Source organism: Diadema setosum, chromosome 18 (assembly GCF_964275005.1).
Source record: "Diadema setosum chromosome 18, eeDiaSeto1, whole genome shotgun sequence".
Classification (NCBI taxonomy): domain Eukaryota; kingdom Metazoa; phylum Echinodermata; class Echinoidea; order Diadematoida; family Diadematidae; genus Diadema; species Diadema setosum.
In genome coordinates, this window is record NC_092702.1 from 33,053,513 (window position 1) to 33,076,758 (window position 23,246).

General features: G+C 38.6%; 1 protein-coding gene across 1 annotated transcript in view; it reads left to right on the top strand.

Moving 5' to 3' along the window:
- Positions 1-10,228: 10,228 nt before the first annotated feature.
- LOC140241463 (uncharacterized) overlaps positions 10,229-23,246 on the top strand; it is a 67,943-nt gene continuing 54,925 nt past the window's right edge. The window contains exons 1-6 of the mRNA XM_072321193.1: positions 10,229-10,345; positions 15,683-15,777; positions 16,387-16,528; positions 17,797-17,923; positions 18,765-18,934; positions 20,647-20,831. Of these exons, the coding sequence (XP_072177294.1) occupies positions 10,278-10,345; positions 15,683-15,777; positions 16,387-16,528; positions 17,797-17,923; positions 18,765-18,934; positions 20,647-20,831 (787 nt within the window). The 5' untranslated portion in view covers positions 10,229-10,277. The remainder of the gene's footprint in view (positions 10,346-15,682; positions 15,778-16,386; positions 16,529-17,796; positions 17,924-18,764; positions 18,935-20,646; positions 20,832-23,246) is intronic.

Consider the following 23,246-nt stretch of genomic DNA (forward strand, 5'->3'; position numbering starts at 1 on the left):
CATGCAGTTAATGCAATGAAAGTTGGTCAGGTCAAGTTTTTTTTTTCTTTTTATTCAGCGACCAAAGTAATGAAAGGTGATGGTGTTCACTATATTATATAGGGGTAGGAAAATAGTGGGGTACCCAGTGTTGAACAAAAGTTGCTTCTAGCAAGCTACTACCACACAAACAATCACAGTCAATGGGTTCAAATGATATTTGTAGCATAGTCAACTGTTCATAAGTTGTTGAGATACTATTACCACACACAAACAATCACGGAATCAATTGGTTAAAATGACATATTCATGATATTTGTAGCATAGCCAACTGTAAAAAGTTGTTGAGATACTACTACCACACAAACAATCACAGAATCAATGGGTTCAAATGACATTCATGATATTTGTAGCATAGTCAACTGTTCATACGTTGTTGAGATACTTCTGCCACACAATCATAGAATCAATGGGATCAAATGACATGACATCTGTAGCATACTCAACTGTTCATAGTTGAGATGTATGTACAATATACTGTGCAGCAACAAACAAATAATTTGAACTAGGTATACTCCTTTGCCAGATGAAATTATATTGCACTGTATCTATTGATAAACAAATTAATCAAATGACAGCTACCAGTATTTCCTGCTTTCCTGTAAATTTTCTGCAGTCTCAATTTGATAGTGATGGTAGTGGTACCTACATATCACTTGTATTGTGATGACAATGATAACAGCATGGCAATAATGAAGTTATGATTTCAAAGTAGATTTCACTTGCATACAGAGTTGTGCAGTCTTGTATAGTGTAATGTGCAATCCAGTCTTTTTTAATTGAAGGAAGTTTGATTGATTGTAAGCTTGTGACGGCAGTAGCACAATATAGGAAGTAGTGTAACGAATATTGACACACTCCTTTGATCCATCCTCCCTCTGCCTGCCCGCGCCCGGCCCGGCCCGGCCCGGCCCGGCAGCGCCCAGCCCCGCTCCGCTACCCCGCGGGCCCGCATGATATCTGCACAACCCGTGTCGGGCGTGTGAAGCAGAGCCCGCGCGCGGTGACCATCTATTTGATTTGCCGTAAGCGTGAATCGATAGCCCTGAGCAGTAACACAAGGTCAAATGCAAGGGGCATAAATGATTAACAAAAAAACTGTAGGATGAACAGAAACCACAGATAATTGTCAGAAATGTCCTAAATGATGTCAAAAAGACGATCGCATTTCACAAAAAATTGCAACTTAAGATATGAAAAAGTCAAGAAAATGTGTTGAAATCTGATGCTAATTACGATCCTGTCTGTGTGTCCCATGGGACCGACTCATGCATGTTAGCGACACATGGTTAAAATATCGAGCATTGTGAAGTGAATGTTCAGCTTGGAACGTTCTGATTTGTTGTGAGAGATCGTGTATGTGTTGCTCCTCTGGAATTTAGTTTTAATATGTTTGATAACCACTCTGAACTTTTTTAATGACGTCAAATATTGAGTCATCATCTTCCGTTAGTGAGTAGTTTCGAACGGAGACCGAATCAAAGTATTTTTAATGTAAATGCTGAAGTGAGCCCTCTCTCGACGGATTGCACAATGGCCGCGCTCTACGTACGGCGATGAAGCGCCTATGACGACCCCACATACGTGTACAGTGAGACACCACTTGCCACTGGGGATGCTGCGGCAGGTACGGCGGGTACAAGGTCCGCATACCGGACCTCAATACGTGAAACAGGTGAAAAAGCAGAGCATAAAGAACCCCGCCTTTGCTTGAAAAATCAGAGCCACGAAACTATCATAACAGAGGTATCAGGCAAAGCTAAGTACAGTAGTATACTGTCCGACAAAGTCATTACTTTCACTTACATGTAAAATCAAATACCGAATACGTATCAGAACTTACGACAACTTTTAGGAGATGTGCACCTTGTCGCCCTCTCGTGTACTAACAGGCGCAGCTAGCAGCTTACTATACGTAGGTATATAATGGGCCTGGTACTAGTGGGGATCGGCGCCAAGGGATACCACCACGAAGAGAATCATCAGATGGAAGCTACTGTATATTATAGCGCTTCGATACTCTTTGGAGACCACCATCCAGGGGGAAAACATATATGGTCTTCAAAGCATGGCCGTGGGGGCCCCCACACTTTTTGTGCATCATACAAAGGAATACATAAGGTGTCATCACTTTGAGCCCCCACACTTTTTTCAACCCGGAAGTACGTAAGTGGCACTAAAATAGAAATAGATAGAGATCTTGAAGTATGGCGGCGGTAAGGTTATGTTTTTTCTCTGAAGACCTTTTTTTTTTTTTTTTTTATAACACCCGGAAATGGGAGGGGAGAGAGTGAGCTGAGGACCTTCTTTTTTTTTTTTTGTCAGCTGAAGATTAGACCAGATCATGTGAATTAGAATCAAGTATTAGGACTTTCTGATATAAGATCCACGCCATGGGTGTATGCAAGGGGGGTCGGGAGGGTCGTACGACCCCCCAAAAATTTTTTCAAAAGGTCCACTTTTTGTAAAAAAAAACATTTTTGTTTTTCGAAGGCTTTTTACCCTAGCCTATATACAGCAGGAAAAAAAAAAGTGACCAGGTGGTGTTCCAGCAAATTGGCAAAAACCTCGTAAATTTCGTAACTTAGTTTTAATATGCCATACCTTATTTCTACTGAGCCGCACTGCCATGCCGAAAAAGTCACTTTTGTATGCACCAAATGGCCCCACTTTAAGATATAAAATTCAAAAACTCCCTACCGTGGGGGGGGGGGGGTGACACCCCCCTCCCACACCCTCCCCCGCTCGGTCGCTCCGCTCCCTCGCAAAGGTAAAGGTCCAAAAATTTTGATTACGACCTCCCCCCCCCCCGAAAAAAAAATCCTTGATACACCCCTGCACGCTGTAATAAAATATAGGGCCTATGTATTTGGTGGTATCATCCTCCTCCTTCCTTTTCTTCATTTATAAAGGACCTAATTTTTTTCCGTCTCTTTTCTGTCTTTCCCTCTCTTTCCTCTCTCTCTCTCTCACAAGGCTTCTCTTCTTTCTTGAAACTATAAATTCCCTCCAATATCATCATCATCACCACCATTACCGACCATCACATCAACATCGTCATCATCATCATCACCACCATCACCATCATCATCATCATCATCATCATCACTTGAGTCACGATCCCCTGAAATGACTTGAAGAATGCCAACAAGCATCTATAGGAGTTGATAACTAAGGGGCGGATCCAGGAATTCCATAAAGGGGGCGCAAACAATATTTCTGGTGCTACTTCCGGGTTTTATCTCATTTTCTTCTTTTTATTTCTTTTGTTTTAACAACAAGGGGGGGGGGCGTGCGCCCGGTACCCCCCCCCCCCCCGATCCGCCACTGAGTTGATATCTTATAGGGCCTCTCACAAGGCAGTGCATAATGCAGCAGGATGCCATTAAGATGTGAATGACCTTCCATTGTGGATTACGAACTTCCGAATTTAGCGCATCCTTACATCCCTGATTCAAAACATCGCATGTATGATAGGGTGCTGATGTGAGTAATGAATATGCCTGAAAAACTCGGACAAAAAGTGGTAGCAGTTTAGAATAACTGGATTTGCATAGGAACTGTATCAGTAATACACAACATGGGCAATGTGAGATATTATGCACTTCACACTTTGCTCTCCCATCGCGTCTTACCATTCCATATGAAACGAGAAAGTAAACAAAATTTAACGAGTGGTTGATTGTAATTATCGTTATTATCATTATTGTTATCATTATCGTTATTATGATTATGATTATTATTAGTAGTAGTAGTAGTATCGTTAGTAGTATTATTATTATTGTTGTTGTTATTATTATTATTATCATTATTATCATCATTATTATTATTGTTTTAATTTTCGTTGTTTGTTTGTTTGTTTGTTTCCTTGCTTGCTTGTTTCTGAAGCTGTCGGTATAGTTTGAGTCACTATAACCTATTACGGCCTTCACAGTGTTGTTGTTAGTGTCCAGCATGTCTTCTTGAGATCCTCATTTCAGTCGAGAGAGTTCACTTGACTCCAAGTTCAAAAGCCAACTTTGAAATCAAGGAGACAAACAAAAAAAAAAATTATTCTTTTCAAAGTCAGACAAACATCTTAAGAGAAGAGTAATATTTCATTGTCACAAAAGAGTAGCGTGCAAATTAGATTAGGTCAATTAGTTCAGCTGCCGTCGCCCCATCATGACCATGTATCACAGAAAGAAAATCTATATCCTGTACAGGGGTAACAAAATATGACTCCCACTTCCAGGAAAATCATCTTTACAACAATTTAAAGGGAAATGCCACCCAACATATAGCATGTGGACTGAGTTATTATAGAACACATCAGCGAATTAAAGTTTGAGGAAAATTGGACAATCCGTTTCAAAAGTTATTAATTGTTATGGTGCGGCCATTACTGGATATAAAGAAGACTCGGTAAGCAGTTCGACGTATAACATGAAAAGCAATATGGAGAAAATATATTTTAAAAAATTAAACATATTTTTCACTTTTCTAGCACAGTGAAAAAAAAACACTCTTGCATCTTACAGAAAGCAGGGGATGTACCAGTGACATGTCGAAGGAATGTGTAAAAAAGAAAAATCGATTTTTCTTTATTTTTTTTTTCATAGTTTCAATATGACGTAATAACTGTAGTCTTGTCATACAACTTTAAAATTCATAACTCATTTGGAACAGATTGCCTGATTTTCCTTAAACTTTCGCTAATGTGTTCTATATAATATTGATGCGTTCACTCATGAAATCCGCATGTTTGGGTTTCATTCCCCTTCAAAGTCTCTGTAAAGATTTATTGAGTACATTGAGAAAGGCAGAATTTCTCCTGTTTTAATCAATTGAAAGATGGACTTTAGCGGCGGTCTGTTCAATATGCAAGCGAGTGACGGGCAGGACACTTATGTTACCGAGTTATAAATTAGGGCTATTTGTCATTGATATCACTGCTATCTTGTAAACATTAATGAACCTTTCACCCCTTAATTCCGTTCGTTTCATTCTACTCCATTCGTCACAGTCAACAAAACAATTAAAATGCTGTCTTTTTTAACGTGCAATTCCCTCCATATAATACAGGTTGAGATGAGGATTCAGTTTATAACTTTTGGCGAGATACTTTGAAACCATTATGTGATATGTTAAAGAGCATACAATTTTAAGAGGAATTCAAAGTTTACTTGATGAAAATCGGTTTTGAAATTGCTTAGATATCCAGAAACAAAGTTAAACAAAGCGATATCCTAATAAAAGGTGGGTCGCTTTATTTTCATCAAATAAACTTTGAATTCTTCTTAGAAATATTACGCTATGAATTTCACTATTTCATTGTCTCAAAAACTCATCATCTTTTTAAAAACCTGAAGTCCCATCACAACCAAAATTATATACCAACCCTTTTCTCATGGCCATGCATTTCACGAAATTCAAGTATTCTCCCTGCATAATGCGCCTTTTTCAATCAGGGATTGTGTGTGTTCATGATAATTATAGCGAAGGTCACCCCGTTGTTGTTATTATATATTACGTAACAATCATTTTCTTCTCATCCTGGCACCATGTGCACTGATCTATTTTCTGAATACAATACAAAAAGCCATGCATCTACCTTTATAATAAGTGATGATGATAATGATAAGATGATAATAGTGGTACTAATGATCAGTGAAAATTGAATAATGATAGCAATAGTATTTGTTTTAACAATCGAGGATCCAGGCGGGGGCGCACCGCCCCATTATTTTTTTTTTTAACACAAAAGAAATAAAAAGAAAAATTGGGGCGCGTGCGCCCCCCCCCCCCCCCCTTTAATTTGATTTTTTTTTTTTAAAAAGGACGCCCCCATATGCGGAATTCCAGAATCCGCTCCTGGTTAAAATTTATTGTTATTACCATTACGATTAAAATCATCATCATTAATTGTCTATTATTATGGCACATTTTCCTGCCATGGTATCGTTTGCTTTATACGCAAGCCAAAGGGAAACATTAATGAAAGTGACGTCTTCCGTACTGCTTTATTTATTATGCTATTGAGGTCACGGCTGAAAATAATGTATACTTGCAGTAAGTGTTCTTTTGATATGCTATGTAAATAAAGGCGTTTCGTCAGCTGCCTTGATTTTACTTCAAGTATTTTTGTCTTGAACTGTCCCTTTAACTCCTTTACGTCTTCTCTTATTTCATCTCATTATGCCTGTAAAGATAATTCACCAAGCCACATCCGTATTATGATGCCACTTCATAGGAGCAAAAAGTTGTGTACTTAGGCCCTATAGCTCGTCATTAAATGGTTCATCAGTAAATCAGCATGACCTAATATTCCTCTTAACCTATTGCGCAAACGACACACACACACACACACACACACACACACACACACACACACACCCCACACACACACACTCACTTTTGTCGTTATCAGTACGCCGCATTAGCAGAAGCAGCAATGATATTATTATTGTTGTATTATATCCAGCAGATTGCTGGTTTTCGGTGACCACTAGCTTCTCCGAAGTATAAGTCGAACATAACTACAATACTTTATAAGATAACCAAAAAACACAAAAAACAACAAATTGATCATGCTTTAGCAGGAATTGTATTACGCAGACCAGGGAGGTCTCACCTCCCTGCTCAAAGGCACTTGAATGATATTTTGTGGCCCATCGGTTTCCAGTTGTATTCAAGATGAGTATAACTTACCTTTTCTCTGCATGTAACTGCTATGGTATAGTGTATAAAGGACTTCTATTACTACTATACTAAAACTACTATGAATTTTTACAATGTATTCTTACAATACTGCATCCACAAATACATTCAATTTACACTTAAACCTGTGACAAAATTGATGACAATCATAACTCAGCAAAATAGTTCTTGTACTGATTCAGATGACGATTCATCGCGTATCATAGCCGACGTTTATACAGTGATGTTGTGATGAGGTTATACTTTCTTCTTGTTGATTGTTCCTGTATCAATATTGCCGGGATTTATCAATGTCATAGTCTCATCTCAATCAATGAGTTGTAGACCGAGTGTTGGTTTGTCAACTTCGACCTTTCGACAACCCGGGTTATTGTCCCCGCCGAACGAGTTCGAGCAGGGGACTATGAAACGGGCTCCGTACGTGTGTGTGTCCGTCTGTCCGTCTGTCCGTCTGTCCGTCTGTCTGTGCGTTCGTGTGTGATCAAAATGTTCAAAATGCTACTCCTTCGCCATTTCTAACCCGATTTTGATTCTGTTTGCTTTATATGATAGCACTACATGGGAGCTTTGAAACTTCTATACAGAATTTCAGTTGTGACCTTTGACCTTGACCTTTGACCTATATTGTACATTTTGCTTCAAAATGCTACTCCTTCGCCATTTCTAACCCGATTTTGATTCCGTTTGCTTTATATGGTGGCACTAGGTGAGGGCTTCAAAACTTCTACACAGAATTTTGATCTTTGACTTCTTTGACCTTTGACCTTGATTTTTTACCTATATTGTACATTGCCTACAAAATGCTACTCCTTCGCCATTTTTTTTTTCACTTTCTATATCAATGATTTGCCTAACTGCTTACAACGTTCATCGGTTGCATTATATGCTGACGATACGTGTATTTATGTGTCTGGTAAAAATGTAAAACAGATGGAAGAAAATTTAAACCATGATATGGCCTGTATTGCAGATTGGCTAATATGTAACCGATTAGCCCTTAATTTGGAAAAATGTGAAACTATGTTAATAGGATCTAAAAAAAAGGTTAAACATGTGAATTTGAATGTGATTGTAAATGGTGTTAGAATAACTCAAGTTCCTTATTGTAAATATCTCGGTGTGTATATTGATCAGTCACTAGACTGGAGCCATCATATTGAACATTTTTGTGTAAACGCATTATCAGAGATTTGTATCTGTTAAAGAGAATAACACATTTTATATCAGTTGAAACAGCTGTTACATTCTATAAATCCATCATTCAAAGTAATTTTGACTATTGTGATGTTATATGGTCAAATGTTAATCAGAGTTATATTCAGCGTCTTCAAATTCTTCAGAATCGTTCTCTGAGAGCAGGTGAATTCGAGATACCCAACTAATTTATTATACTCACAAATTGATGTTGACACACTTGAGATGAGAAGAAAAAAACATATGTTGTGCACAATGTATAAAGTCGCTTATAATTTAACCCCTAAATATATAAGTGAAATGTTTGAGTTGAAAATGTTTGATTATGCCTTAAGGAATACAACGCTGATATTCAAGTTACCATATATCAAAACCTGCTTTAGGCAAAGGAGTTTTAGTTATCAAGGTCCAAAATTATGGAATACATTGCCAACATGCGTAAAACAGCAAACAATTTTTAGCGGTTATAGACGGAGTTTGAATTTGTATCTGACACCACAGTGATATTGTACCCATTCCCCATCTTTTTTTTTTCAAGTAAACCAAGCATGTATTCATTTTTTTCTTAATGTAAATATTTTTTCTAATTTTGTTTTGATTTGTTTTATTTAATTGCATTTTGTATATATGTTTCATGTACATGTGTATATGTTTTTTTAAAAAAAAAAAAAGTATGTCATTTTTACCTCATGATGCACGGACATGAGGAAGAACAGCCGTCTGGCTGAATCATGTGCCGTGTTGAAATAAATAAATGAAATGAAATGAAATGAAATTTCTAACCCGATCTCGATTCCGTTTGCTTTATGTGATGGCACTATGTGAGGGCTTCAAAACTTCTACGCAGAATTTTGACCTTTGACTTCTTTGACCTTTGACCTTGATTTTTGACCTATATAATTGTACATTTTGCTACAAAATGCTACTCCTTCGCCATTTCTAACCCGATTTCAATTCCGTTTGCTTTAAGTGATGGCACTAGGTGAGGGCTTCAAAACTTCTACACAGAATTTTGACCTTTGACTTCTTTGACCTCTGACCTTGATTTTTGACCCGTATTGTGTATTGTACATTTTGCTACCAAATGCTACTCCTTCGCCATTTCTAACCCGATTTCGATTCCGTTTGCTCTATGTGATGGCACTAGGTGAGGGCTTCAAAACTTCTACACAGAATTTTGACCTTTGACTTCTTTGACCTTTGACCTTGATTTTTGACCTATATTGTACATTGGCTACAAAATGCTACTCCTTCGCCATTTCTAACCCGATTTCGATTCCATTTGCTTTATGTGATGGCACTAGGTGAGGGCTTCAAAACTTCTACATAGAATTTTGACCTTTGACTTCTTTGACCTTTGACCTTGATCTTTTTACCTACATTGTACATTTTGCTACTAAATGCTACTTCCGGCGGGGACATATATTACGCACCGCGTAATTTCTACTTTTCCTTGTTTATGTTGTTTATTAGTTTGTTTATTTGTTGTTGTTTTTTAAGAGCCGAAAAAGTGCGTGTATGGAGGGGGGGGGGGGTGGCTGCACCTTTCCGGTTCCACAGCCTCTGCGGAAACAGTTATCATAAATTTTTATTGTAATCTCTAGATATGAGTGATGACAAGTATAATGCTCTCGACGCAATTATTGGGGCCTATCTTTTTTTCTTTTTTCTTTTTTTTTAACGACACAACACCTGTCTTGCCATCATTCACATAATCTTCTCTACTTCTTACCTTTTCTGTGCATTTTGTTTTCTCGCCCCAGTTTTACACACTATTATAGTGGTCTCTCTTTGAACTTACCTTTCTGCTTTACCTATGTACTTGGGGGCTTCGACATCCTCGACAAAGAGTAAACAAGTTAGGCCCTATTTTGCCTTTTCCGCCAATACTAGATTCAGTTTATACAATTTCAAAAATAAACCATGAATTAAACAGTAGCCTGCATTACTTACTTCTCTATTTACTAGGTTCAGAATGTGTCTGTCTTTTGAGTGCAGATTTAATTTAGACTGATCATAATTTCCTTAAATAGGCCTATAAATATGGTGTAGAATTGTTGATGACATCTAGCAGGTATGATATCTAGTCAAACTTCACTTCTTCGAAATTTTGGAAAATCGAACAAGCAACTTCCAGACAGAGCGGGTTGTCAACCCGCTCTAGCTCTGGCAACGTCTAGCTAGCGCCCTCATTCGGAGAAGTAGATCGTCGGCGGGCGCCAAATAACAAACGAAGTAAAAATGCACTAAAATGGGGCAGGGATGTACGAATTAACGAACGAATTTGCCCGAGGCCGGCCGAGCTTGATACGGTGTGAAGATCAGCGAGGGTCCGATCAAGAAGAATGGACTCCTCTAAACGAGCGCTGTACAAGCCAGCACCAATAGAAAATGTCGGAGCCAAGCAAAACAGGTTTGGAACCACCCTTTCGTTTGTTCATCAGTCACCCACGCCAAATATTTTCCCCAATCTTGTAGCAATGCAAGTTCTGTATGTTCCAGGTTCGTCTACTTCTCCGTGCAGTCCCATTCATGTAATTTCATGTTGTGGTGAAATGAAACTGGAATCGCGAATCGTATTCGGTATTATGCATTTCACGTCAAGAATTGAGGTGACTTCCTTCGATTTCGTGAAGTTCGTTTTCCATCATCACTGTAATTACTATAGACGTATTGTAAATTTACTTAGTGGTTAACGCAGAGATAATATTGTACACGATCAGATCACAACAAATGACAAACATGACAAAGAACAGAGACTCAGAGTCTGTGTCTGTCTCACGAGTGTCTGGACCAAAATTCTAATTTGTCACTAGATAAATTAAATCCAAATGCTGGAGATCACAGAGAGCTTTTCCCCAATAACTGCTAACGTTAGAGTGCAAAGTATGCATACATCCTGTACTATTGTTTTGTGAGCACACGGGTAGCACTTGAAGACGACGAGGTGGTAGGCTCACCCCTCATGCTAACCAGTGTTCAGTGTATAAACATGCTAGCAAACGAGGAGCAGCCAAATCAAGAAGATCGTATTTAGTCCAGGCGCAGCGACCCAGAAAAACTGACTTCGTTCAACCCACCCCGCAGAAAAGGTTTGACTGCATGGCCATGGGGTGGTCGGTTGGACCCTCTGGAACACCCCTAGGTAGTATGTGATATCAAATTGTGGTATCAATGAAATTTTACAGGCCATTTTAGTTGCGACATGACCATATTCTTTGAGGAAGCGTCTGCGCACACTAAGACTACTACACGTACCACTAGCACTGCTACAGGCGCCAATGCCAGTGGTGCGTGTTATAGTCTTAGCGTACAAAGACTTTTTCCGCGACAAACATCGGTTTTTGCCTGCAAACTAACTTTTCACGCTAAGCTGGGGTCGGTGTAGTGTAGTTTCCAGACGTTTCCAGACGTTTTTATTTCGTCTTTATTTCTCCGAGTTGAAGCAAGCCAAGTGAGAGTGCATACCCAGCGATTGTGACGCCCGAACCGTTTTTTTTTTTTTTTTTTTTTTGGTGGCAATCATTGAGCACGCACCCTCACTCGGCTTATCGCAATACAGCGGGCTTCTGCACAATACACAGGCTGTAACTCAGAGAAATAAAGGCGAAATAAAAACAGCTAGAAATTAAGACTAGGGTCGGTAACGCTTGTTGCTATTGGGGCACTGAAAATGACAAAATTATCACAGTTTTTGCATTTATTTCACGAAGGATTCATCGAAACGCCTTAAAACTGTATATGTGCATGTTGCTAGAGATGTCAGCAATACAATGGGATACATTGTAAGGTATAATATTGTGCATGGTTACCATGGTAATTGGATGCCTACAGGTGATTGGTAACTCCCAAAAATATCTGGAATTTAGACAGGTTTGTTTCTTTTGCCTTTCGTGCACATCATTCATTGTAGATGAGCTCTACACTGTAAAATTAGTCTGGATAAAAAGGGAAAAGACACCCAAGATTTTTCCCTCATTCTCTCCTCAGCATTAATTCATTACTGCACGCTTTGAATAAAATTTACATATCATGATATTTCATTTTATATATATATATATATATATATTACAATAGCTAACGAACACAAAAGTACGCTTAATTCTTTGATGGCTAATCCAGCGCACGTGTAAATTCCTTCTTTAGAAAGGAATTTATCGGTATTCTTGAATAAACTTCCTTTAAGGACATAAACAATCAATTGCTTTCCTCTGCTCTTTTCCAGGATTGTTTTGAATAACCATCGCTCTGTAAATACTCGAAAGAGCTACTATAGAATATTGGCTTTGCTTTCTGTATTCATCTTATCTTTAAGGGAAATTTGTGTCCATACATTATTAAAAACTATATACATTTGCCTATGCTTTGAAGTCAAATTTGTGTTGAAAGTACGACGGATGCAACTTTTTCATGCATGTTACTATTCGAAAATGATATCTTTCTTTCAATGGCTGTTTATTATGCCTTTGCTTACAAATTTTGCTGTAACTTGAGAATGCTTCAAAATATTCTTCACATATACCTGATGTCGTACACTTTATGCAGAAGGAAGGACATGCTTATTGAGCTTTTTGAAATTATGGGCTTTAGTTTTTGAGTTATTGACAACTAAATTCTGATTGGATAGTACTGGTTGCCATTGCAACAGGGAAAACTTTTTAAACAAAAATCAATGAAAAAATTGTGTTTTTTTTTTATTGCATCTATAAGATAAAAAAAAAAAACCAATGTTTGCAGCAGCAGGAGGCATTTTGGGGGTTACCAGTCACCTTTAGGCATCCGGTTACCATGGTAACCATGCACAATATTATAACTTACAATGAATCCCACTGTATGGATGACATCTCTAGCAACATGTACATATAAAGTTTTATGCAGTTTTGATGAATTCTTCATGAAATAAATGCAAAAAATGTGTGAGTTTGTCGTTTTTAGTGCCCCAAATAGCGACAAGCGTTTACCGACCCTAGTCTTAATTTCCAGCCGTTTTTTCGTCTTTATTTCTCTGAGTTGCAGCTTGTGTATTATGCAGAAGCCCGCTGTATATATTGCGCTAAGTGGAATGAGAGCACACACCTAGTGATTGCGATTCGGTCGTCACAATCACCGGGTATGCGCTCTCACTCGGCTTGCTTGAACTCTTGAAATAAAGACGAAATAAAAACGGCTAGAAACTACACTACACAGAACCCAGCTTGGCGTGAAAAGTTAGTTTGCTGGCAAAACCCTTGTTTATCGAAGAAAAAGTATATGCGCGCTAAGACTACTACACGCAGCACTGGCACTGGCGCCTGTAGCAGTGCTAGTGGTGCGTGTAATAGTCTTGGCGTGCGCAGACTCTTTTACGTTTGTTCCAACAAATCATGATGAAAAGTGGCCAGTAAAATTCTACTGACACCACAATTTGGAACCACATACTACCTGGGGATGTTCATAGAGGTCCCATCTACCACCTTGTCTGGTCAAACCTTTTCTGCGGGGTGGGTTGAACGAACTCCTTAATTAAGCCTCTTACAGGAATTAGCGCCTTGACTAATTGGTCTCGTAAGAAGTGCGTATACGCGCTGCAAAAATGTTACTTCAGTATACAAAGTCCCCCATTACGAAGTGGGTAATGGCATGCCCATGAAATCAGTGACACCATTGACACATCACATTGTAATTGTTCGCCCTCTAGTGGTGGAGAGGAAAACAAATCTCTTTGCAACTGATTGACAAATTGCCCTACATCGACGTAAATAAGCACTGAATTGATCAGTGTTTTTTAGTAGTAGCCATGATAAAAATCATGGGCGTACATACTCGAGCAGGATTCGAACCTACGACCTCCTGATCACCGGACAGGCGTCATCTCCACTAGACCACCGAGCTTTCGCCCGACAGCAAGTGTTGGTTCTAATCCTTATAGCATGCAGCGGGTACTGCTTTGTTATTCAAATTCATGAAATACTTCCGTCGAGATGTTTTCATTGCAACTACGTCGATGTAGGGCAATTTGTCAATCAGTTGCAATGAAAACATCTCGACGGAAGTATTTCATGAATTTGAAAAACAAATCTCTTTGATGATATAGAGTTTCTAGATCATGATCATATTCATGACTAGTATTAAAAATTGACTCAAGTGATCACAAGACACAAATCAGTCGTCACTTTCAGTCATGACATAATGCAATGAAGTCATGATGGTGAATCAATTTAGACCTCATATTATTATTAACAGGACTAATTATTAATTCAATAAACTAATACATATAGATTCTATTTCTAGGTATGGTAGGTGTTCAACACACCGACCGGGTCCATATGAACCGACCGCGCTCTATAATGGCATTGCGCGTACAGAAAGAAAATGTACGCATGGGACTACGCGCAACGGTGTTCGATTCTTCACTGGGCTGCGCTACCGAGTAAAATGAGGCGAAAACAAATAAGTATTCCCTCTAAATTACCGAAATTTAGCAAAATCGAATAAGATTTATTGTGTAACTACATATAACTAGGCCTACCTTTGCTGACTCGTTGTTAGATGTAGAGTATCCTTCCGTAATAAATTTGACGATTTTGACCGCAAAATTGTCATTATGCCGCTCTCTCAAACTCCGCCGCTTGTACGATCGTGCACCCACGTTACACACATACACATGACATAATTATTTTGTCGCCCGCTACGACCGTACGAGTTGAAGCAGAAATGAGAAATGAATGTGAAAAAACAAACCGACTCATCTAATTTATTTCAATTACGATGAAAAGTTTCCTAATGAAAATCAATTCAAATTCATCACAGTCCTTCAAAAGTAATATCGAAGGATTCAAAATGTATTCAAATATTATTGGGGAAAAAATGACGGCTAGAAAAAAACAGCAGCTTGTCAAAAAAAAACGCATTAAAGTGCGCTTTATACGTATTGTCAGAGTGGTCGGTTTAAATGTACAGGGCAACTGAGTGCGGAAATAATGACACCCCACGTGTTCGAAGCTGCCATCTAGAGCGCGTACCTCAGATCGCATTTTCAGTGCGCGCTTGTGAATCCGGAGTATTTTCTCCACACGTGAGTAAAATTTCAGGCAAATTGTGAGATTTTTCATGTTTCTATTGATAGAAAAACGTTAGGCGGTCGGTGTGATGAACACCCAACCATTCTACTAATGTACTATACCACGAGATTCTGGTTTCTACATTGATCTTAAAAAAAAAAAAAAGCACCAAGGTTCGACCCCTTGCCAAAATTCGACTGCACGCAGAAAATTAGCTATAGTGATAGGTTTTGCATGTAATAACAGTTAGCCAGTGGTCAAATTTTGGATGGTGTTATGGTCGAATTATGGGCTCCTTGCTTTATATTGACCTAGATTGATCTCTTTATAAGGGAGAGCCACAGGGCCACCATGGCCGGTGAATGAACTTGCACAAAGGTGCACATTGACTAAGAGTAAGAGAAAAAAAGCGTTATTTTTTTTTCTATTTTTTCTTTCAGTGCGCCTGATGATTTAGGTGACGCAATACTATCAAGGCACATGACAAGGAAGTTGTATCAAGATCACATTAACTCAAAGTCATGAAAAATATGAAGCCCTTCCCCCTGTTTCGTCTTTTTTTTTTTATAGTTCCTTCCCACTGTAACAATTACAAAAATTTAAAGTATATAGCTCACAAAACAACTTGTCCTTCTTGATGCTTAATGACAATGCTTTGTAATTGGTTGTATTCTACTGATACGTGACCGTGAGTGCTCCTATGTTTACAGATCCTTGGCACAAGGTCGCCTGGTAAACGATGCTTTCATTCCAGACAGTCTCACTGTTTATGCCTCCCCACCATCAGTTGAGATGACCAGTATCGGTGAGTTCAGCTTTAACTTGCTTTACAGGACAAGAATAACCGAGGGCAATGCTACATTTGTATATATATATATATATATATATATAGGCTGTGATGTAATAAATTTGGATGGGCAAATGTCCTAATTTTGTATCTCAAGAAAATGGGTGGTTGCAATGTAAATGAAAATTGAGTTTTCTACCATTAATTGACTGCACCAGCAAAATAGAAACAACATTTTTGAAAGAAAATCAGTGTGATCATATCACGTAAGACCAGTAAGTGTATCTTAATAAGGGACAAATTTATGACTTTTAATCTTGGTAGTGATATCAGATTATGTGATAGGTAGTCTATGTTTGCTTTCATATACTTACTAAATGAAAACAAATCTTTGTCTGCATTTGTGTGTTTGGGACACAATCTCAACTTTGATTTCGTTAAAAAAATAAATGTGATTACTGAAATGTGCACAAGCACCAAAATAATACATGGAAATCTGCCCATGCAATGCACACTTTTATTAGGAGATATACTGGGGTTTGTTGTTGGTACAGTCTATGCAGCAAAGCTTTGTGACACTCCTTTTGCCTCACTGTTTTTATTCCTTCCACTGAAACATACGCGTAGATACCCTGACCACTATATCACATAGTGCATCACAGTTCAACAGTGGATCCCTAAGCCCAGCTCGCCAGTCCTTGGCTAGTCTTAATCTCAGCCACCAGACACCATCCCTTTCGAGTGACCTATCTTCTCCATTGCCAAGGAGGTAAGCTATACTATGCCATTTTCATTTTGCTTTTCTGTAAATTGAACTGTGTTTGGGTTCTGTAAGAAATGGGTGTAAACTGAAGCACCCTGCTGTCCTCATCTCATGGTGTCATACCAGACACACTTGCTTGCATTTTTTATTACAGCACTATAAAGAACTAAAAAAAAAAAACACCCACATTTCTCTAATGACATGCTAATAACACATTCCCAGCGAAATACTGTATGTAGATAAGATGTATTCATATGTGTATCATCTGTTCAATTCCTGCAAACTATTTGCATGAAGTCTATGTAGTTACAGTTATTGTGCACTTGCTGAATGTGCTTTGATATGTGATACATCATACATGTGCTAATCCACTATAGATCTCATTCTATGTCCCCCGATGACATACGGAGAGCCATCTGTCACATATCGTCTTACCTCTCTCAATGCCTGCTCAATTCTTCTCTGTATCACATTGCAAGATATCCAGGGGGGCTGGCGTAAACAATGGCGCTGTCATGGGAGAAGGGGCGTTATCGTTGTAACCCTACACTGATATGGGTGGGCCCATATATGCAGCAGTGGGAGATGGATCCCCTCTGTCAGTGAGAAACTTTTCAAAGGGAAATTTTGTTCCAGTGGACTTGAATACTCATTGGTTCTTGAACCTCATCAAAGATCTATCCACCATATCTTGCTAAGTTTTTTTTTTTATTTTTTTTTTTATTCAGTTTTTAATATTGCTTCACCTATGCACAGCTTTACCAGCACAGAAAATTCAGTTAGTATATAAAATGATCCAATATAAAGTTAGGTCTTTCCAATTTGTTATATTGCAGTATGTGTGTGTGTTTGTGTGTGATCTGAGAATTTTAAAGGAGCTCCTCACACTGCCAGTATCACACAAAACATACACTGTGCAATCTGTTCAAATTACCCATTTGTTCTCACTTTCACATATGCACATATTAACAGGTTAGAAACAACTTTGTATGCAGTGGCGAGTTGGTCAATATCTTACCATGTTGTATTACATGGTAGTCAATATGATTTTTGTTTGTTTGTTTGTTTGCATCACTGTGTTCCCATAAAATTACTATAAGTGCAACATGAACTGCAGTATTTGGAGATAAATTCCTATAACCAGTCTCTCTCTCTTCTTTCTTCCTCTTTTCTCCCAACTGTCTTCACAACCCCATCTCTACCCCCCCCCCCTTCATCTCTTTCTCTCCCACCTCTTTCTCTTTTCAAATATTTTTCTTGACTTGTTCTGACAGGGGCTCACCCTCTCATCAGTACATGGCTGAGAGGAACTCATCCCCACCAGACTCTCCCTTGAAACCGTCACCCACCAACATCCTGGAACTCTCCGATTCAGACAGAGAGTATGTCAGCCATCATAGGGTGAGTTCTGGCAGGCGTGCTACATAACTTTTTTTTGCACCACTTGCCCCGTCGGGCAAGCAGATTTCCAAATTTGTGCAGAACACTTGCCCAAACATGAATTTTTACTTGCCCAAAATAAAGTTGTATAATAAAAGAAACTGAGTTAGAAATTCACTTGTAAATAAGGGCCTGCTAAAGCACTATAATTTGAATAAGTAGCACATGTTTATTTGCACACATTGGAGTAACACACTATGGTTTGATCAAACATTTGTGTTGCATTGCACTGGGGCTTCTTCACGTAAATAATGGAAAATTGCTGAAATAAAATAGTGCATTGCATCACTAAACAATCATTATCTATGGGCTTCTACATGGTTGACTTTGAAGGCTTGGGGGGGGGGGGTGTTCAAAAAGGTGGCTTTGAAATTTTTTGCTCGCCCAATTCGGCAGAAGTTTTTTCTTCTTATTGTTCCAAAACACTTGCCCGATGTTGATTTTCACTTGCCCAAGTGCTTATGTAGCACCTTGGTTCTAGGGGGTTGAAGAAGGGGGGAAAAAAAAGAATATCCTGATTGATTTGTTGGATATTCATTGGTTGGGACCATGGATTGGCCTTTGAATGGTCATGACACAGTCTAAGCCGAAATGTGATGGTGTCATTGCCTGGGCAGAGAAACCCAGGATGTGGTTGTGATCATGCCCAAGTGAACTCCAATCCACGTGAAAGAAAATGTGTGTGGAAATGCTGAAAAGGCAAAGAATAGATGCATAATCACAGAACATGATTTTGCCATGCTTCCCCTCAAACTATGATATATGTATCGTTTTATCTTCTCTCCTCCCCGCCCTTTTTTAGACACCAATCAGACACATTCCTTCAGCCACAGGATCTCCTGTCCTCCTCGTTGATGCGAGTGGTCAGCACTTGGACAGTGGTCAAGCGGAGGTTGAAGTCAGGACAAGAAGTGTGAAGTCTCCCGCAAAGATTGTGTGTCATGCACCAACTGTCGTCGACAATGAACTGAGGTACGAACGCTGTCAAACATTCATCATGATGAAAGTTGTGACAAAGCAAATTGCAGCTCCTTTGTGAAGTGACTTAGCTTTTCAATATCTCAAAGTATCACATCCATTCTTTTCTATAATGCAGTTATCTTTCTTCTAGCCATGAATTCTGCATTGTCCACCCAACTGCACTGGTTGTGCATTTTGCTGTTTTATTCATTCAAATGTTATGATGCTATTTAGCAAGTATGATCTTTTCAAGTCAGAAATAAAAGTCTTATTAGTCAAAAGATTGTCAGTCTTAGCCTTCAAGGGCAATTCCACACCATGCTTGAGTTGGCGTTATAATTCAATCAATATAGTTGATAGATTATGGATAGAGTAAAATCAGATGAACAGAATGATAGTCTTCAGTTGCAACCACACACACAACTTTGCAGAGTTCATATCATACCTCACGAGTTTACACATAAAGGGGAATGAAACGCAAATAAATATCAAGAGAAGTCAACATATTTTCATGTTTTTAGCATAATGAAATAACACTTGAATTACCTCTCTCAGAAGGCATGGGGATTATATTGTTTTCCACCTGCAACTTCTCAAAATTTTCAAGTTTTCTTATCCAGCAATGGCAGTGCCGAAAAATGTAAAAATGAGTAACTTTTGAATATATTGTCAATTTCCCCCAAACTTTAGTGGTGTGTTCCATTATATTTTTGCATTCACCCAATCCACATATATATTTAGGTTGAATTCCCCTTTAAACTGTACATAAATCTTCATTCACTTGTTCTGTAGCACTTAGTACCACAGCATTATACATAGACTGCGCTAAAAATTATGATACCAGTAATTGTGGCTTTGTGAGCATTACATTTAAATAATCTGAACCAAGGCCACAATAGAGTGTATGTTTCATGCTAAATTTTCCTATAACAGGAATCTCCATGTGATTAGACTAGCTATTTCTCTTCCTTTGTTAGAAGATACCCAAACTAGTGTATTGGTTCCTTCTTTCCTGTATTAATCCTATCTGGCATCATTAAAAACTGAGTAACAGTCATTACATTGCTGAAGAAAAGGAAATTCAAGCCAAATCTGTTTTACAACATTTCTTGATGAGAGAAAAAAACCTGAGGCTGTCCATTTTTCTATTTTATGAAAGTACTTACCAAACCGTAAGAAATGTATGCATGCCCTTCAGTCGTGTTTATATTTTGCTGCTCGCTTTGTTTGATAATGCTTGCACCCTCTCAACTGCTGTGGTGTACATCAAAGAAGCAGGCAATTAATCCCTTTTCTGTTGTACTGTGACAAGGAATGTGCGAACACGGCAGATCAATTCCCAAAAAGCCTGTTGTCCAAACGTCAGGAGCACGCTTTGCCAATTAAGCCAGCTAATATCCAAATCTTAAATCTGGCACAAGGTCAGAATACCACAAGACGTGTTGACTCTGACCATGTTCCCACAAAACCTAATCCAAGTCGTCTTGAGTCCAGGTCCACGTTGGTATGCGTTATCTTCTCAAATCGGACTGGACGTTTTTGCAATGCAAAAAGCGTTCGTGCCAGTGGATAGAAGTGCTCCCGATCTGTTCATGCATGCATGTGGGTGTGTGTGCATATCTGTGCATGGTTGGCTCATGTGTGTGTATGTGTGTACGGACTGAAATACATACTGCTGCGTCCTGTACTGTCGCATTCAATTTGACCCCCCCCCATCTTGCTAGGAATAGGGGCTACACAGAGGAAGCAGCCAGGGTGCGTGTAGACTCCGTTCCCTCGGTAACCGTGCTCGGTGACGTCGATCTGCGGAGAGGGACTTCCGCTGATCGCAGTGAGCCGCCACAGGCCGGGGACCCCACGCATACCAGCAGAGAATCAACCGTCGTCCCACAGGAATTGACGGCGTCATGTAAGCTTCCTTAAATAAATGTATTAATCCCATTCGTTCCACTGTTACTACCCATTGTTTCCCACTCTGTTCTATCTTTATGGGCCTGCTCCTTCCGTCAATGAGAGAAGGATAGTCCAGTAGAAAGACAAATGTGCCCTTCATTTCCTTTTGTCATGTCTTGCTTTGTCTTTTAGTCCCATATTGTTTTAAACTATCTCTTCTTTTACAGATCTCGGCCCTTTCTTGGTTATTATCATTTAGTTAGTGGTAGTTATATAGACTTCCTGTGTTCACACTGACAATTTTTGACAGTTGTTTCCTGGGTGTATAATTCTTTCTCTGTCACTATTTTATTTTAGATTTATCATTTTTCTAATTTCTTTTTTCTTTTCATGGCTCCCTTTTTTTCCTGTCCTTTTATGCTTCTCTCTTTCCTTCATTCTTTGTGTTTTTTGTAACTTTCTTATCCATCTGATTATTACTTTCCTTCCTTATTTCTTTTATTCTGTCGTATTGTTCACTTTTGTTTGCACCTTAGAAAGAAAGTAATGATCTTGAATGTGTAACTGCCTTATGTTCATGCTAGATTCGTTCTAGTTTTTATGTTTATTCACTTTGATGTGTGTTTGTTTAAATGTTTGTTTTAATAATCATTTGTTGTCATCTTTCTGTGTGTCAATTCTTCGAAGCACTCTTTTGTTGCTGTTCGTCTTCGTCTTTCCAACTTTCCCCTCAAGTTTCCCCCGTGGCCTTTGGCATCATTATCAATGTGCTTTCTGTGCCGGAAGCTGAGGCTATATTTAGCCCCAGTCTGTTTTGGGATGCCAGGATCACAGTGCTCTCAAATTATGGATTTCAACCAACTGCAGTCTTGAGTTTTGTTGTACAGAAGAAGCCTCTGATTTCAGAGTGTGTTAGGAGTTTGATACAAGAATTCACCTCCCAGTCTTGCTTAAGTGAGGTTTCAAATAAAGTAGTCTCTTAAACTTGATGAGGGAAAAGAAAGAGGAGAAGAAACATCCAGAAAATGGAAAATCACATCGCAGCTTTTCTGGGAAGCAGCCATTACTGAGGTTCACATCGGAAACGTCCCAGAATTTTTAGTAGGACCCAACGTGATCGGGTTTTCCTGTATTCCCAGCTATTTATATTTATGTCTTCGAGGGTAGCTAGTTTTCATTGCATGATCATGCACACACACACACACACTTTAAGCAGTCCTGGCCCCTTGCTGTTGAGGAAATAGCCTGTCACATGGCAGAACGAACTGATATGGCACATGAGGAGCAGCGGGACCTAAAAGAAAAAAAAAAATGTAAACATGCCATAGCCTGAAGGAGGCATTAGTCTAATAAAAGTGAATGATGTAAACAGTGAAATCTTATATTTACAATACTTCAAAGTGATCGTTGGTATTCTGTCTGTGTATTTCAATTGCTGAGTTTAAGTTGCATTTTACTTACAAGTATGCATTTGTTATGGACTTCTAAGCCAAACCCAGTAGGATTTATCAACTAGTATTTTGAAAGAGGATCTGAATGTGTCTGAATTGATTCATACTTTTATGTCTCTAGACCCAACACAGTTAAGGTCATAGTTTAATGCAGTTCCTAACATTAATGCCTTAATGGTGAAAATCAAACTTTCTCATACCTTTGTGATCATGATCAGTGTGGTTGCAAGAGAGATTAGCAAATGTTTCGAGGTACAGATACCGATCAGCAAACATAAACTCTCTGGGGTTGGATTGCTTGAAAAGAAAATTGTTTGCCAAAGCTAATCTGCAAGACCCTGAACCATGCACAAAAATACTGTAATCTAATATATATATAATATAATCCGAGAAATTAGTGATAAGCAAATTTTACTGAAAGTAACTCAAGGCAAAATATTGATTGCCTGAATGTTTGTGCTTTTAACCCTAACTAGGCCGGGCTATTTAGGAAGATCATAGAGCCGGGGGGGGGCCTCCCAGGCCCCCCCTCCAGATCTCGGCCGTCGACCGCGCGATCGCGACAAAATTTGGCACACACATTGCCTATGATGTAATCTAAAGTACCATGAAGTTAAATTTAGAAAAAATTTATCAATTATGCAAAATTATGCTAATTTATGCGTGATGATGCATGAAATCAGACAGTTTGGTATAAATCACTAAATAAAGCTCAAAATGGGCACATTTTTTGTGTAAATATTCTTTTTAGTGTCCTGAGCAAATATAACAGAAAAAAATTGTGCCATCAGAAAAAATTTCTGAAGTATTTTATTGTTTTTTGAATTTCTTATGTATTTCTTTGTTTTTTTTTACTTTATGTTTTTCATTGTTTTTTCGATGAAACTTGTTTGCGACATTGTTCTGAACAAGAAAATATATTAATAATTGATTTTAATCAATAAAACCCCCAAATAATCATGCTTTTGTGAAATTTGCCT